The 15,471-nt window shown below is 51.3% G+C and overlaps 1 protein-coding gene across 1 annotated transcript in view; it reads right to left on the reverse strand.

The window, feature by feature from the left end:
- TECPR2 (tectonin beta-propeller repeat containing 2) overlaps positions 1-15,471 on the reverse strand; it is a 64,736-nt gene that overhangs the window by 24,524 nt on the left and 24,741 nt on the right. The window contains exons 11-17 of the mRNA XM_016212231.2: positions 13,396-13,579; positions 11,467-11,640; positions 8,037-8,217; positions 6,530-6,671; positions 4,225-4,465; positions 3,261-3,350; positions 1,530-1,763 (exon numbers count right to left, since the gene is read on the reverse strand). Coding sequence (XP_016067717.2) covers positions 1,530-1,763; positions 3,261-3,350; positions 4,225-4,465; positions 6,530-6,671; positions 8,037-8,217; positions 11,467-11,640; positions 13,396-13,579 — 1,246 coding nt within the window. The remainder of the gene's footprint in view (positions 1-1,529; positions 1,764-3,260; positions 3,351-4,224; positions 4,466-6,529; positions 6,672-8,036; positions 8,218-11,466; positions 11,641-13,395; positions 13,580-15,471) is intronic.

A 15,471-nucleotide genomic window follows, 5' to 3' on the forward strand; every position in this document is an offset into this window, starting at 1 on the left:
GCACATCCTGACTCAGGATGGCGTTGCCCTGGGGTCCCCCCACTCTCAAATGGAGACACCATCTCACCAAAACTGTTTCTCCCCAGAAAGAATGGCCCCCACTCCAGGGAAGGGCAAGGGCACCTCAGAGACCAACCCTGCTCCAGCCTGCCAGCCGGTGCCAGGAGGCCCGGGCTGAGCATGAAGGGAGGCAGGGCTGTGGCTGGAGCCTGGAAGCAGAGCTAATTCCAGTGGGTGGAGCCGGGCACAACACCCACTCAATCTGTACCCAAGCTCTCAGTAGCGGGGGGATACAAACCAAGCCTGGCCTTTGTACCTCCACAAGGAACCTGTGGCATCTCCCACACTGGTCTGGCTGGGGCTGTGGAGACAGGCTCAGGCCGGTGGGCTCTCTGAAAACACAAAAGGCACCTGGGGCAGGCAGGAGGGCCATGACCAGCCTCAGCCTTGTCTGGTCAGTCACTGTCAGTAACAACAGCTGGCAAACACTCTTAAAAGCAGGAAAGTGAGCAGTGCTGGTGCTGGGTTAGGTTCAAAAGACAGTGTGGAGGCCAAAGCATAAGTAGTCAAAATGACCATGGACACTGCCTCGCTCTGGAGAGAGTGCACTTCTCCAGCTGAGAACCAGCACTCTTCTTCAGCTAAGCTGTATGTTTGGGGGCCTTGCTGACGACAGAACGAAGGCATCTCTGCCTGTAGGAGCCACGTGAGCCAAGACCAACTTTATGGGTGGTGAACAGCCCCGGAAGCTGGAGATGCAGCTGGAGCTGCTGGGAGGAAGGCAGACAGGGCATCTGCTGCGCTCCCCCCTGCTTTCTCTCCCCCTCCTGTTTTGTGTGTGTGAGAACGTGTGGCTGAATTCTCATACACTGAATGCTTGTACAAACAATGCTGGCTGTCAGTTTACCAGCCTGGGAGACCGTGTGGACCCTTTGGAGCCCCGGCACACTCTCCACCTTCACACAGCCACACCCAAGCTGCTGTTCAGTCAAGAATTTCCCCAAATAACCTGATGTGGGCTTGTTCTATTCTCTTATTTCTTGGAACACAAATGAATTATTTATAATCAGTACCAAGCACTTGGCCTGCTCTGAAACCCCAGGGGAAGATTCGGAGACGAGCAGCTGGGAGATGCACAGCATCTCTCCAGTCTGACTGAGGACCAACCCACGCCAGCTGAGCAGCCATTCTGTGCTGGGAGGAGACAGGTAAACGGGTCACTCATCCTGGCATAAGACACACCCATTCTTCGGGAACAGAGCAGCATGCCATGTTCAGACAGACTGGCAGAGGCAGTGGCACCAACGGGATTACTTGAAGTGGTTCTTTGTGGGCAACTGCCTCCGAGTCTGTGTTCTTCCAGGTTCTGAAAACCCCAAAAACCAAAGTGGGAAGTAAAGCTGCTACAAAATTAAGAAGCCCCTTTAATCTGTAAGAGTGGCTGATCAACCTCCTGCAATCAGCAACTGACAAGCAAGCTGAACGAGGGCCCGGGAACCTTTGCCAGCCATCACGCGGGCGCGGCATACCTAGCTGGGAAAGGTCCAGCCGCGTCCAGTGCATGCCGGTGGGGCAGCTCGCGGACAGCGTCCTGATGAACACCTGGCCCAGGCTGTCCAGCGCCCACAGAGCATCCTGGCAGGCGGCGTAGGCCCTCAACTCGGTGTCGGGAGGCAGCTGCACCGTGGACGGGCGGGGCTGTGTGTGCTGGGTGCTGATGCTGTACAGGTCCTTGCTGCCCTGGCACAACCACAGGGAGCTTCCTGTGGGGAAGAGTCATGTGTATTAGTGACAAAAGCAGCAGGCAGCCTTTGCCTCTAAGCGGCTGACACCTGGTGGCTCCCACGCTCACTCGCCGTGTGACGGAAGCTCTATGTGCATTAAGTTAGAGGCCCCTGGGACTGAGGAAGAAACAAGCCCAAGATATTTTAAAGATAAGAAAGCAAGCAGGGCTTATGGGATTCTATGAAGGCTGCAGTGCTGGCCTGGAGGCCCTGCCCTGGGATGTGTGATGGGCTGGGAGGTCTCTAGCTTGGTGTGTCTCATCAGCACTCTGGGGGGCGTGGGGTCAGCAGACCTAAGCAGCACAGAACCACGGGGCTTGCCTGCTCTGCTGCCCTGGGCTGGGGGGTAGGCCTGCATGGCGGGAGGCTGCTGGAGAAGGCTCAGGAGCTGGAAAGCCGCCTCTTCCCATCCCTCCATTTTTAGAGTCCTTAGTTTCAATAGATTCACTTAAGATAACCCTCAGAGAAGTTAAAACCTTGGTGACAATATATTATCTGAAGTATATTTAAAACTTGCACCAGTATGCTTTGGAATTCAAACTGTCTTTGGAATTTGAAAACTCATGGCGATGGGTGAACCCTATATTCAAGTCCCAGCCCCAGGGGCCAGGCAGCACCCCGAGGACTGCAGTGACACTGCAGCCAACGTGCGCAGTCACAACCAATGGGACAGAGCCTGGCGGCAGCTCTCGACAAACCAGGTCAGGTTTTGTTGCCAAATGAGTTTGTGCCAAACTTGGGAACTAACCTATGGCTTTCAGAGCTTACTGATTTCAGAGCTGTGGTGAGACGACCAGGTGGGAAAGTGTTTTATTGTTCTGAGCATGTTAACCGCCTCCTAGTGCTGCTGACTCCTAAACTAACAGACGGCCCCCAACCACAGACTGCACGGCGTCCAGCGTCCTCTCATTAGCTACTCAGTACACTCCCGGGAGGCAGCTTTGGCTCCTTCCCACAGGGGTCACTGGACTGCCCAGGCCCCTGGCTGTCACTCCTGCTGCCCAGCCCCATGCTCTAGAAGGTGCTGGGTTCTGACCGGAGAGGAAGAACGGCCCTCATGGGTCATGGCTGTGGGACTTTGGCTAGCCAGAGACTGTACACCAGGCGGGAAGAGGCTGCTGGGAGGTAAGAGAATTCACAAGAGGAAACGGGAAGGCCCAAGAAGCCGGGTGCTCCCCCCCCCAGGGGGCCTGTGACACGTGACTGGAAGTTACCGCTGCCGTCCTAGCAGCTACACCGTACATTCCCATCCTTAGGAAGCTCTGCTTTTAGACTCCGTCAGCTCCACTCCCCTAGATGCTCTTTCCTGATCAAGTGAGTCCAGCTTCAGGGGCCCCCGGCTCACAAGAGCTACTCATCTGCACCCCACCCCACCTTGTCTGAGGTCCACACAGCCACGCCCCATCTCAGCGAGGCCACAGGCGGACCACGCTTTTAACTGAGCCCCAGCCAAGTGTGCACACGTTCTGCACCAACCTTCCTTTGTGGGAGCAGTGGAGGCCAACACAAAGGCCCATTTTGTTGCAGAAGCTGTCCCCCGGGGAACAACACTGTTCCAGTAAGTGCCTAGGAAGGAGACAGGGAAGGGGGTTAAAGAAAAAGAATCACTCCAGAGCGTTATTCTAGCCCACAGGCCTCAGAAGCTCACGGATGGTTCTAGCCTGTCCTGGAACTGGGAGGTCCATGCCAGCACTGCGAGAGTCGGCCCCTGGTTTCTCTGTGGATACCGACAAGCAGGGCCACCATCTTGCCCAGGGTAGGGAGGCCCTGGAGAAAATTCACAAAGCAGGGGTTCGTTTACAGAAAGGCAGCCCAATCCGTGCGTGTGGACTTACATCTACATTTACAGATCTGGCCAGAGCCTTGCATTTTCAACAGCATGACAACTTCCCTCCAGGAAATGGACTATTCTCTCTCCCTAGGCTCTTCAGGTTTGGGCATATTTTTTCATTTAAATATAAAATTAATGTAAAACTCAGCTCCATTTGCTTTATATCATAACAGGCTCCCAGTGGAAACTGATCTCACACCACCAGACACTGGGATCCAAGTAGTAGCAATGACAGAGGAAGAAAGGAAACAGACATCGAGCATGGGATAGGGAGCATGAGTGCTCCACCACAAACACTCCCACCACTGGTGCTACGTTGCCTTCTCAGGGTGAGAGCTTCAAGCTTTCCTTTAAATCAGGGGTGTGGAACATCCGATTGGTCTGGCCTTCCTAAGGTAACCACAGGAAGGACTCGAAATTCAATAAATTTAGGGGCCTTTTCCATAGCTAATTTTTAAGTTGATATTTTGTATGGCCTACAAATGATATAAATATCCAAATGGTCCTTGTCAGAAAAAAGGTTCCCCACCCCTGCTTTAAATGCTGGCACCTTCCTCTGACGTGGAGCTGCCCACCAAGCCAACGAGGAAGCCTAAGGAATCCACCCACCGATGAGGCTGCCCTTGGCGACGTGGAGCTCATTCTTGCCCGAGGAGATCCAGACGCCACTGTTGTTGACTCCCAGAAGGCTCGGCTGGCACTGAAGCTGCTGAGACCAAAACGCCATGCGTAGCTTATCTGCCACCTTTTCCACGGGCACTTGGGCCGCTGTAGCCACCGAGTGCGTGGCGTGCATGATGGTCTGGAATAGGCTGCACTGATCAAACACCACGTAGTCTGTGATGCTCACCTGCAGGGGACACGCAGACACGGCTGTCAGGGCGGGTGCAGCGCCTTCCAGGGCTCCCTGCCTAAGAGGTAGGTTCTGGCCCATGTCCACTGAACACCCAAACACACGTGCATGTGCACAATAGCGTGAGGGCTGGGAAAGTCTAGCAGGACACACCAGACTGCTGTCACCACCCCTGAGGGTCGGACTTAGAAGTGGAAAATGTTTACCTTTTCTTTTATGCATTTTTGTATTATGTGGATCTATTACAAGCACATGACTGAACATTACCTCCTCACACCTGAATCTTTTGTTCTAATCAGTGAGAAAAAGTTATTTTGCTTTTAAGTTTAGATATTTCCCATGGATAACAAAAGGTACTATGAGTAATAATTTATGACCTAAACCAGGACTGTTAACAACTATGCCAGGCCAGCTGCCTAATTGGGCCGTCCTGGGCTGTAAGTGTCACCCTGGCTCAAATACTGGGTCACGCCCTTCTCTAAGATTACTGAAAGACGCTTCTCCTGGGCACCTCCCCAAGGACACTTCTCCCACTCTTTCTAAAGGCAGGTCAGAACCTTACTCCTCTGACTCAGACGTACAGCTGCCCTGCTGGGCTTGACCACAGGGGACGTCACTGCCCTCTTCCCAGGACCGCCTTGTGTGGGCACATACCCAGTCTCACACAAGGAAGTGCTGAGTGAAAGGGACACCATTTGTTATGGGAACCTCAATTTACAAAATACAAAAATGAAAAGGGATTTCCTGTAACAATCAGTGCTGTTCGCAAACACTGCCCTCTGCGCCTGTGAGCTGCTGCCCTGGCTGAAGCTGAAGTGAGGTTTCAGCACATCCGAACCCTAGGCCCCGTGCAGAGCCCCGGTTCTCACACCGGAGCCCCCAGAATGCTGGGCCCGTACCTGGTGTGGGTACATGGCCAAGGCCATACCAAAGTCTGAGACAGACTCAGTCCCAGCACCCTAGATTTGCAGATAAGCAGATGCAAATTTAAATAAAGGTTTAGCAGCCAAACATAATGCTGGCTGCTCTTGTGCTACAAAGAGTCAATATTATAGTAATTAAAACAACTGCTTTCAAATACTTCAAAGATGCCTCTGTCGATTAAACTTCTCTAATGTTTTGAACATTATGATAAAATGCTACCTAGTTTTCTTCAGGCCACTTAAAAACAGAATTTAGTACACATATACAGGTGAGCGTGTGTGTATAAAACCATGTAAGATGGTGACCAGTATAGAGAAGACATTTTAAAGTCATTTGTATAACTGAGTGGCACCTGGCACATTAAATTAGAGACATAGGTACCCATGCACATATTCATCAAAGAGCAAACACACCTGCCTTTTCCACATTCTCACCAGGGAACCTACGAGCAACCAGGCAAGTCTGAGGCAACAAGGAAACCTGAACCAATGGAGACAACGCTAAAGACACTGCGTATTTCACAGCTGCTGGGGACAGTGCAGCCTCACCTGCCTTCGTCGGAACACAGGTCCCAAAGAGGGACAGTAGACGCTCCTTTGAAAACATATTCCAGCCACTCTGGCTGGTACCAAGTCACGAAGAGGTGGCTTGATGACAACCCCCCTATCTTCTAAAGCCCTTTTTTTCCTGGGAGCATGTGGGAGAATTCTTTCTTTGTTGAAAGGCCACTTACTTAGAGGCCTTCTGAACAAGCAGAGACAGATGAATTTTAATTGTGGGTTCTCCAAACCTATGGTCTGGTCTGTCTTCGTAGCATGTTTGTTCAGAATTAAACACCATTATTAGCCAGGTCTTCAAGGGTTTAACATATAATAGACTTCTAAACAACACCTAAATAAACAGAGTCTGCGCACTGAAGCAGAGAGCTTTACGAGTCACTTCCTAAGATGGGGAGTCCTTGATGCTTCTAATGTGCTGGGATACAGCCAAGTCCAACTCATCAGACAGTAAAAGTGAACTGTTAATTTAATCCAACCTCCCAATCTTTTTAAGAAAAAGAGAGGGGCTAAGAAAGGGGGAGCAGAACCCCCGCCCTGGTGAGACCCCCGGCACTCAGCCCTGGAGAGGAACACCTACTTGCCACCAGTGGTCATCATCGCCTTGGGGCTTCTTGGGAACGACACCAGTCCTGAACCACAGGTTTCCGCGAATGTCCAGGGCCCACAGGGTCTGCTGGTCCCCAAGTGTTACACAGACGGGTTCTAAAGCCTGTCGTTCACTGAAATAGGGAGAGGACATGGGAGTCAGCACCCGGTCAAAGCCCCAGCAGGTCTAGGACTGCCGGCAGCGGGTGTGTCCTGAGGGATGGTCTGCCTGGGAGAAGAGACACCCCACCCACAAGGTCCAAGGAAGGAAGCTTGAGTTTTTTGGTTTTTTAAAAAATATATCTTTATTGATTTCAGAGAGAGGAAGGGAGAGGGAGAGAGAGTTGAAACATCAATGATGAGAGAGTCATTGATCGGCTGCCTCCTGCACGCCCCCGACTGGGGATCGAGCCCGCAACCCGGGCATGTGCCCTGACCGGGAGTCGAACCGGGATCTCCTGGATCCTAGGTCGAGGCTCAACTGCTAAGCCACACGGGGCCGGGCAGGAAGTTTGAGTTTTTAGTTAAATTACTACAACATAAATTGTTCAAATGTGTCATAGCTTTTGAAAGATGACAGGGAAAGCTCTTGGGAGAAAATAACCTGAGAAAAAAGTGAGCTGGCACAAGGAATTCAGGCCCCCGAGGGCCCCCACCTTACTGCTCCCTCCTTCACCAGTGCCAGGCTGTGCCAGGCAGCTGCAGCTGGGCAGACACTACTCTCTCTTTGGGCAGTGCCCTTCCTCCCACTGGTGCCATCCTTACCAGCCTCCAGGCCAGCTGTGGGTCCACTCTGCACAGTGCCCTGCGCCCTCAGTGCTGCACTTGCCCCCTGGTTCAGGACCCTCTGCACTAACTGGATCGGTCAGTTTAGAGGGCTCCCCCACACTGGAGCTCCATGAGGGTAGAGCCGTGGCCCAGTCTCTTTGCATCCCCAGCCCAGCAGTTCTGGCTACAATGAATACTTGCTCAAGTTTCCTGGATTGCTAAATACAAACCAATATCCAAATCTGATTTTTCTAAGGACTATAAATAATTTCACATTAGCAAACTGATTTGACAGTAATTCTGTAATTAGAATTTTGAATGGTATAATATAACCAAATAGGTTAAAATTCGGAGGCCAAGTTCAGTGGACCAGGATGGTAATAGAGAAAACTACTTGGTTCTAAACCATCCGAGACTCTAAACAGAAACCACCCAACACTGGGCAGTTCTGAATAGAGACTGTTTGGAGAGACGTGTGGCTGTGAGGCTCACGGTTACATGAGAGGCAGCATTCTAAAAAGCTGAGCTCGGGCCCAATGTCTAGCCACCAGAAAAGGTGGGCAGAGAGCACCTCCAAGGTCGGGCTGCTCGAACTGGCTGTGACACCTGCGGAGACCACCGCTACCATGGAAACCTGCAGGGAAGCAGCTTTGCCAGGAAAGGCTCCTCTGGGTGCCTCAGGGGAGGCCCGCTGGCAAAGGACAGAGGTGGGACGCAGGATGCTGCGGTACCTGACGATGTCGCACTTCCACTGTTCCCCTTCAGGGCAGAAGCTGCTCACCCCCTCCCGGTACAGGAGGGCTCTCTGCTCCGTCAGCGCCCACACCACGCTGTTTCGGGCTGTTACCTGGGACAGCGGGTACGGGCAGTCAACCTTTATGGCTCTGGCACAGGGACGATCCACACTGAGACCTGCCAGAGAGATGGACAGAAGCCCCCAAAGATGGGATCAGGATTTCACACCTCGCTTTTATTGTTTATTTCTTTCTTTTTTGGTATTTTTCTATTGTAATAAGTGTTGTTTTTTTAAGTTAATTCTCACCTGAGGATATTTTCCCCATTGCTTTTTAGAGAGGGTGGGAGGGTGGGAGGGGGTGAGAGAGACGCATAGATCAGTTGTCTCCCACACACACCCCAACCAGGGCTGGGGATTGAACCCGCAACCCAGGTACAGGCCCCTGAAGGGAAATCAAACTGACCTCTTGGTCCATGGACCAACACTCCAACCACCGAGCCAAACCTACCAGGGCATAGTAAGGGCTTTTTTAAAAGGTCTAGTCAGCCCCTGGTCAGCGTGGCTCAGCTGGTTGGAGCACTGTCCCATTTACCGAAAGGCTGCAGGCTCTAACCGGGTCAGGGTGTGTACTGGAGGCAACTGTGTACGGGTTTCTCTCTCTCTCTCAAATCAACAAAACACATCCTCAGGAGAGAATTAAAAATAAATAAATAAACGAATAAAATGTCTCGTCAATTACCAGAGGGAAGGGGAGTGGGGGGGAAATGGGTAAAGGGGGATAAATGGTGATGGAAGACCTGACTCTGGGTGGTGAACACACAATATACCATACAGGTAGCATGTTACAGAATCATACCCCTGAAACCTATACAATGTTATTAACCAATGTCACCACAATAAATTCAATAAAAAAAGGGGAGGGAAGTCTAGTCAACATACAATGGTTAATTGTGCTGAAACATAACATCGAGGTGAAGCCTTTTCAGAACCCCCTGAAAACCCAAAGAATAACAATTCAGAATCTGGGATCTCAGACATCCCGAGAGAGGCCGAAAGCCGTGCACCAGAGTGAAATGCCCGGCCCGCCTCCACCTTCCTCACGTCCGCTGTTCCAAGCCTTCAGGCTAATAGCTTCTTGCATGTAGACATCTGATCACTAGAGGAATTCTGCCTGCGGCTTGAGTTTTACAAAAATTGCCCCTTACCAGAAAGTGCCTCTGCCTAGGAGATAAGGGAAGCATGTACAAAAATAAAGATCGTTTATCAAAGGTTTGCAGGAACCGCATGATCAGACTCATATCAAATAGCACAATCTTCCTCGGACCCCTGCTGGCGCCCAGGTATCTCGGGTGGTCCATCACTTCCTGCCCCTCCCATTTCCCCTTCCCACGACATAAAAGAAGCCTGGGCTCCACTTTCTTAAGCAGATTTGAGGCACCAGACTCCGTCTTCTAGGTTGGTGCCTTCTTCATCAATAAACCATTCCTTACTCCAAATTCTACATTTTGAATTCTGGCTTTTCAAAGCATCAGGCACAGACTTGGGACCGAAACACACAGAGCAAGAGAGCAGCCAGACCCTGAAAAACAGGGCCCAGACCAAGAGCAGCCAGCACTGAGATGCCCTTCCCTGAGGGGCAGCTGTACCCCTCGGAGCCTCAGGGTGAGCAGAGGGCCACAGCTGCCACTGGGCTGGTAGGCATCTGAAGCCTCCAACCACCCTCTCAGAGCAGTTCTATCAAAGCAGCCCCTCTCCCTGCTTTTACCTGGTGTGTGTGTGTAGCAATGGGAGGTATTCCACTGCTAAACTGAAAACCCCGAATTTCCTAGGTGAATAGCATGGTCCATCACATTCAAGGCTGTGGCAGGACCAGCCCTCAGGACCCGTGACTTCCCATCCAGGCTCTTGTCCTGCCTCCTGGCAGCCTCTGTCCAACAAGCTAGGAGGCCACTCCAGGGGAGCTGGCAGAACAGCTATTACCTAAAACCCCATATTCTGTGGCCTTAAATGTACTCCCCACTGGTTATACACACATCCTGCCGAGTCGCAGGCCTTGGGGTGCACTTCCTTGCACCAACTAGGTGGGAATCACCGGTAGGACTTCTTGCACGACAAACCCTTGGGCAACCAAGACTCTAACCCAGCAGGTCTGGGTGGAACAGGGCTCGTTTGAAACCGCTGCCCTGGGGCTCCCAAGGCATTGCTGGTTAGGAGGTCACCCACTCCTCACCCCCAGGCAGGAGCACCTTTTTCCCACCAGGAACAAAACTGAAATGCCCCAGAGCTATTTCCACTTCAGGGGAGACACAGAATTAGGCCAGAGAGACCAGGGCTGGCCCACGACCCAGGAGCTGATGAGCTGCCCCCAAGGCTCAGGCAGGAGCTTCGGGGATGCCTGCTGAGGGTGAGGCAGGTGCGCCAGGGCTCTGAATCCCAGGGAGTCAGCCCTGACAGTTCATAACAGATTACAACATTCTCTCGGGACCAGCAATACTAAGTGCTCAGAAGACTGATCTTTACGTAAATCCAATATGGTCTCTTGACAATCAAGAAAGAGCTCCTGTCCCCTAATCCTTCCCAGAGCCTGGTGAATCTGATGCTTTGGGAAACTCATATCCCACTTTGCTGACAGCACACAGGCACTGACTCTCCTTAGTTTACTTTAATAAACAAGTCCCACTGTGCCTCTTGCAGCAGCTAAAGGTTCCCCTCAGGGCAGTTTCCTTGAACTGCTATTTAGAGCAAATTATTTCTCATTGGTTCTTCCTGACCCACATGTAAATACGTGCAGAGAATCCGGCTGTGACCTGGCTGGGAAATCAGCCACAGCCACAGCCACAGCCACAGCCACAGCCACAGGGAAAGAGTTCCCGAGTCTCCTCTGTGCTCTTCTTTCCTCTCAGGCCTGCTGCTGCAGGTAAGAGACACGCAGTGGTTAGCTGTGAATAAGACTGTTTCTGTACCTCACTAAGCAATCTTGTTCTTTCTTTCCTTTTTAAAAAAAATATGTTTTATTGATTTCAGAGAAAGGAAGGGAGAGGGAAAGCTAGAAACAACAATGATGAGTGAGTCACTGATTGGCTACCTCATGCACACCCCCCCCACACACACACACACTGGGGATTGAGCCTGCAACCCAGACATGTGCCTTGACTGGGAATTGAACTGGGATCTCCTGGATCACTGGTCGATGCTCAACCACTGGGCCACAATGGCAGGTGATCCTGCTCATTCTTGCCCTAAATTCTTTGTTCTGGGTTGAATGTGAATCAATAGCAGGAAACTGCTAATATATTCGAACGGCAATACTCTTTTTCTGGAAGTGTGTTAATTTAAATTGCTGTTTAGCCTCTTAGTCATCCGGTCATTCTAACGAAGCAAGATGCAGCAAGAAGCAATCACACCTGAGCGCCGCCCACCGTTACCTGTCTGCAGGTACAGGTCTCCATTAGTCCTGATGACCCAGGCGGTGTCCTCGCTCAGCGCCACAAACACGGCCTGGGGCAGCGCCTCATACCAGTGCCGCTTGCCCTTGATGGTCACTTTGCCGCAAGCAAAAGCCCGGTTAGACTTCTGTTCAATCTTCCACAGAAGGGCTCCTATGCAAATAGAAATTCTAGTGAGAATTATATAGAAAAAATTCCGTTCTGAGTGCTGCGGGGAGAGAGATTTCTAAAACATCCCTTTTGCTTCAACTCTCACTGGGGAAGGAGCCCTCAGTGCGTCCAAGTTTGAACCTCTGGCCACCACCTGCCAGCTATGTGGCTTTGGGTGTCATGTCACTTAACGCCTCCAAGCCTGATTTCCTCATTGTGAAACAAGGTGAGACCAGATAAACAGCCCAGCACAGAGTTGGGCGCCCCACAGGCACTCGTCACATGGGACAAGGCATGGCCAACATCCTTAGGCTTGCCGAGATGAGTCCCAAGTTAGCATCGTGAGGCACAGTGAGTGTCCTCAAACGCAGGAGTTGCTGCACCAGCTAAATGGACAAGATGCAAGGAGAGGAAGCACCTGAACCGGGCTGTGCTTCCTTCACTTAGAAAGTGATTCTGATAAATAGCAAGAAGAGGGGAGGGTTGGCGGGAGGGAGGGCAGGGGGCACTCTGTAGACGGAGGGTGTGGCACAGGCCAGCACCAAAGTGTAAGAAGCCGCCCCGGAATGACCAAGAGCACAGCCTGGCTGGACTACAGGGTCGAACCAAGGAGAGCGGAATCAGGACAGACGGCCACGCCCGCAGGGCGCCCTGAGTCTCTGGTGCTCACTGCACACATGCCCCTGAGCCCATCTCAGCCAAGGACATCAACCTGGTGGAGACAGAGTTCTTAGAGCAACGAGGGGCCGAACGATTTGGAAACACAAGGTAATTAATATAATCAGGGAAGAAGCAAAGTTTCTAACTGGCCGAGGAGATGAACCCAAAAGTAAATGACAGAAAGAGAAATAAAACTATGTGATGCCAGCTAATGGAGCAGGTTATTATTATCTCAGTCAGTCTCTAAGGAAAACTATTTTCCAAACAAGGAAAGAGATAAAACAGCGCCACCCTGACACTAGTGCTTTAAATAGTGACAAAGCCAGGGAGAGTTCAGGGAAATCGGCTGCAAAGCCACAGAGGACAGTCCAAGGTCACAGACGCAGTTCTGTCTGACTTCCCTTCTAAGGTCCTGGCGATAAACCAGGTACTGTAGGCAGATACACAGAAACACTGTTCTGCCTGCCTGCCCCCCAATCAGGAGAAGTGGGGAACACCAGGACAAAACAGACGAGCAGGTGTCTCATCCCAGCAGCACCTCACTCAGGAAACGCCTCCTCCTGTTTGGTAAAAGTGGCCTGACAGTGACATCAGAGAATGAATGCCTTTTCTTTTTAAGGTCAGGCATTAGATTACTCACCCAAAGAATATATATATATATATATATATATATATATATATATATATATATATACAGCTCATTTAAAAATAATTTCTAAAAAGGAATCCCAATGGTCTGAACATACTCAACATATGCATGGGCCCATCTCCCTTAGTTCAGCTGCTCTAAAGCAACACTAAGAAGCAGAAATGCATTTTATTTTTATAAGAAGTATGTTAACATCTCCCCCAAAATGCTCAAAATTCAAACTATTAGTACAGCCTACAAAAAAGACTTTCATGTGTTTCCACTGCAATTAATAAAAACCCAAAAAGTCAAAAACTGAACATCTATTTACACTGACATAAAATGAAACAATTCATGTTGTTTGGAGAAAAGCCCTCACACCTGCAGGAAAAGCTAAGCCTGCTGAGTGGGCTGCAGGGACCTGGAGCTAGGGCTGTGACCCTGGGGCAGGAAGCAGGGCAAGGGCAAACCTGAGGGTGAGACTGCCACCTGCTGGACGGCATCTTCAAACTTCTGCCAGCGCAGCCCGGCGCCCGGCAACGCACTGCAGAACAGGCCACCTTTGTAATCCAGGCACCAGATGTACTTCTCGGAGACCACCAGGCTGAGAATGCCATAGCCGGGGCCGGAGTAGCCCATCCAGCTTTCTGCAAACTAAGGAGAGCCCGGTGAGTTCTGTGGCAGATGACACAGCTGTGTCTGCTGTACTGAGCTGCGAGAATCTTTGAGAAGCCATGCAGAGACCTGCCCTCACTATCTCTGGGGTGTGGCGAATGGAAGCGCCCCCTCTACAGGCCCCACAGCACCCTGGATAACACTGTCATGTTACGACGTCCTTGCTAATGTAATGCTGACATGAAAAGGACCTGGCTCTGTTCCACAGGTATCGCTCACCTCACACGGAGACATGTTCTGTACATCAAATTACTACCGACATGGCAGGAGAAGCAGCTCTGCCACTGTCTTTGTTGTGTTTTTTTAAACCACACTTTGAAACCCTGTTCCAATCATCGTGCACACAGAGCATATGGCTCATGGAAATCTGGCGCGGACACTGCCTGGTGGAATTTTGTAGACTAAGGTTTACTTGCTAGGACTCTTGAAAATCAAAGCTAAATAAAGTCTTTGTATTTCTGCAACATAAATCAACGTATTTGCACAATTACTGACATGTGTAAGTTAACTGCTTCAGAGAACAGTGCTCCACCCTTCCCAATCTGGCCATGCTCACCAGGACGAGCCTTATCCGTCACCTAAAACCCCACAACATTTTTTGGCTTTCTAGCTACGTGGAGAGGCACGGGGACGGGGGGGCATGAAGGTGGGGTCACGAAGGTGGGGGAGAGGTCCTTGGAGTACCAGGCTCCCTTTCCCCTGGGGAAAGGCTTTTCTAAAGTTCTGGCCTAGAACCCCCAGCACCCACCCCACAGACCTCGCCTGCCTGGCAATGCAGTCACAGTCCTGTGCTTTGCTCACCACCATCCACAACTGGCTGTCATGTGCACTGCAGCATCCCCAGCACTGAACAGCCCGGCAGCCAAGGCACTCAGAAGAGATGAACACACGAGACACTGACGAAGGCACTTGGTCTCAAAACAGGTAAGCCATACGTTCCACTTCCGAGACAGGACAGCACAGAGGCCGAGGGGTCTGGGGCCAGCTTTGCCCTTCACTCGCTATGTGTAAGCCATTCAACTGTCCCGAGTCTCAGTTTCCTTCTCTGTCAAGTGGGGACAATGGGACCTATTTCCTGGCTTGCTTTGTTTTTAGAGAAGAATTAAACTTGTGAAGTACTTGGCATGGTGCCCAGCACATGCAAGAGCTGCCCACGTGTCACCCATTATTGGCACTGAGAGGCCAGCAAGACATGTGGGGCAAGCACACGTGGCTGCAGTTCACACTCATAACCTGCACCTCATGTCTACTTAGCAGGGAAAGTCACAGCACACGGTTCCTTTTCAAACCAAATACCTCCAATAGTAATTACCTGCTAAGTAAAGCAAGCACTGATTAAAAAGTACTTTTTATATAAAACGACCAACGGCAGTTAATAATTGCCTTCTTGTTCATGGGGCTGGAAGGCCCACAGGCCGCTGGACCCCAGTGAGGGCCTTGGGACCAATACCGCAGGCTGAGGAGCTGGCCGTCAGGAAAGGGCCAGGTTCCTGCTGCCATCCGTGGGCATGTCTCTCTGAAGAAGACGAGGTGAGGACAGTCCCGGCCTCGCACCTGCTCCAAGCCTCCTCCCCAGTGAGGGCCGGTCCTCTGCCCACTGGTGTTCTGGAATGGCCCCGGCCAACTGAGCCCTTCCCCAGGGTGACCCACACTAAGTGCCTGTGCTGGTGGACGCTGCTTTTGCTGCACACTCAGTTCCTGAGCAGGAATGCATGTCCACACAATCCAGGCCATCCATGGGCCTTGAAACAGAAATCCCCCAACCCAGACTTCAAACAATGGCCTGCAGGTTTTGCAGCAGAAATACAATTTCTTACCATAAGAAGGAAAACAGCCAGGTTGCCAATGGTTTCCCTAAAGAGAGAAGCCCA

This window comes from Miniopterus natalensis, chromosome 1 (assembly GCF_054644295.1).
Source record: "Miniopterus natalensis isolate mMinNat1 chromosome 1, mMinNat1.hap1, whole genome shotgun sequence".
In the NCBI taxonomy this organism is placed as follows: Eukaryota; Metazoa; Chordata; class Mammalia; order Chiroptera; family Miniopteridae; genus Miniopterus; species Miniopterus natalensis.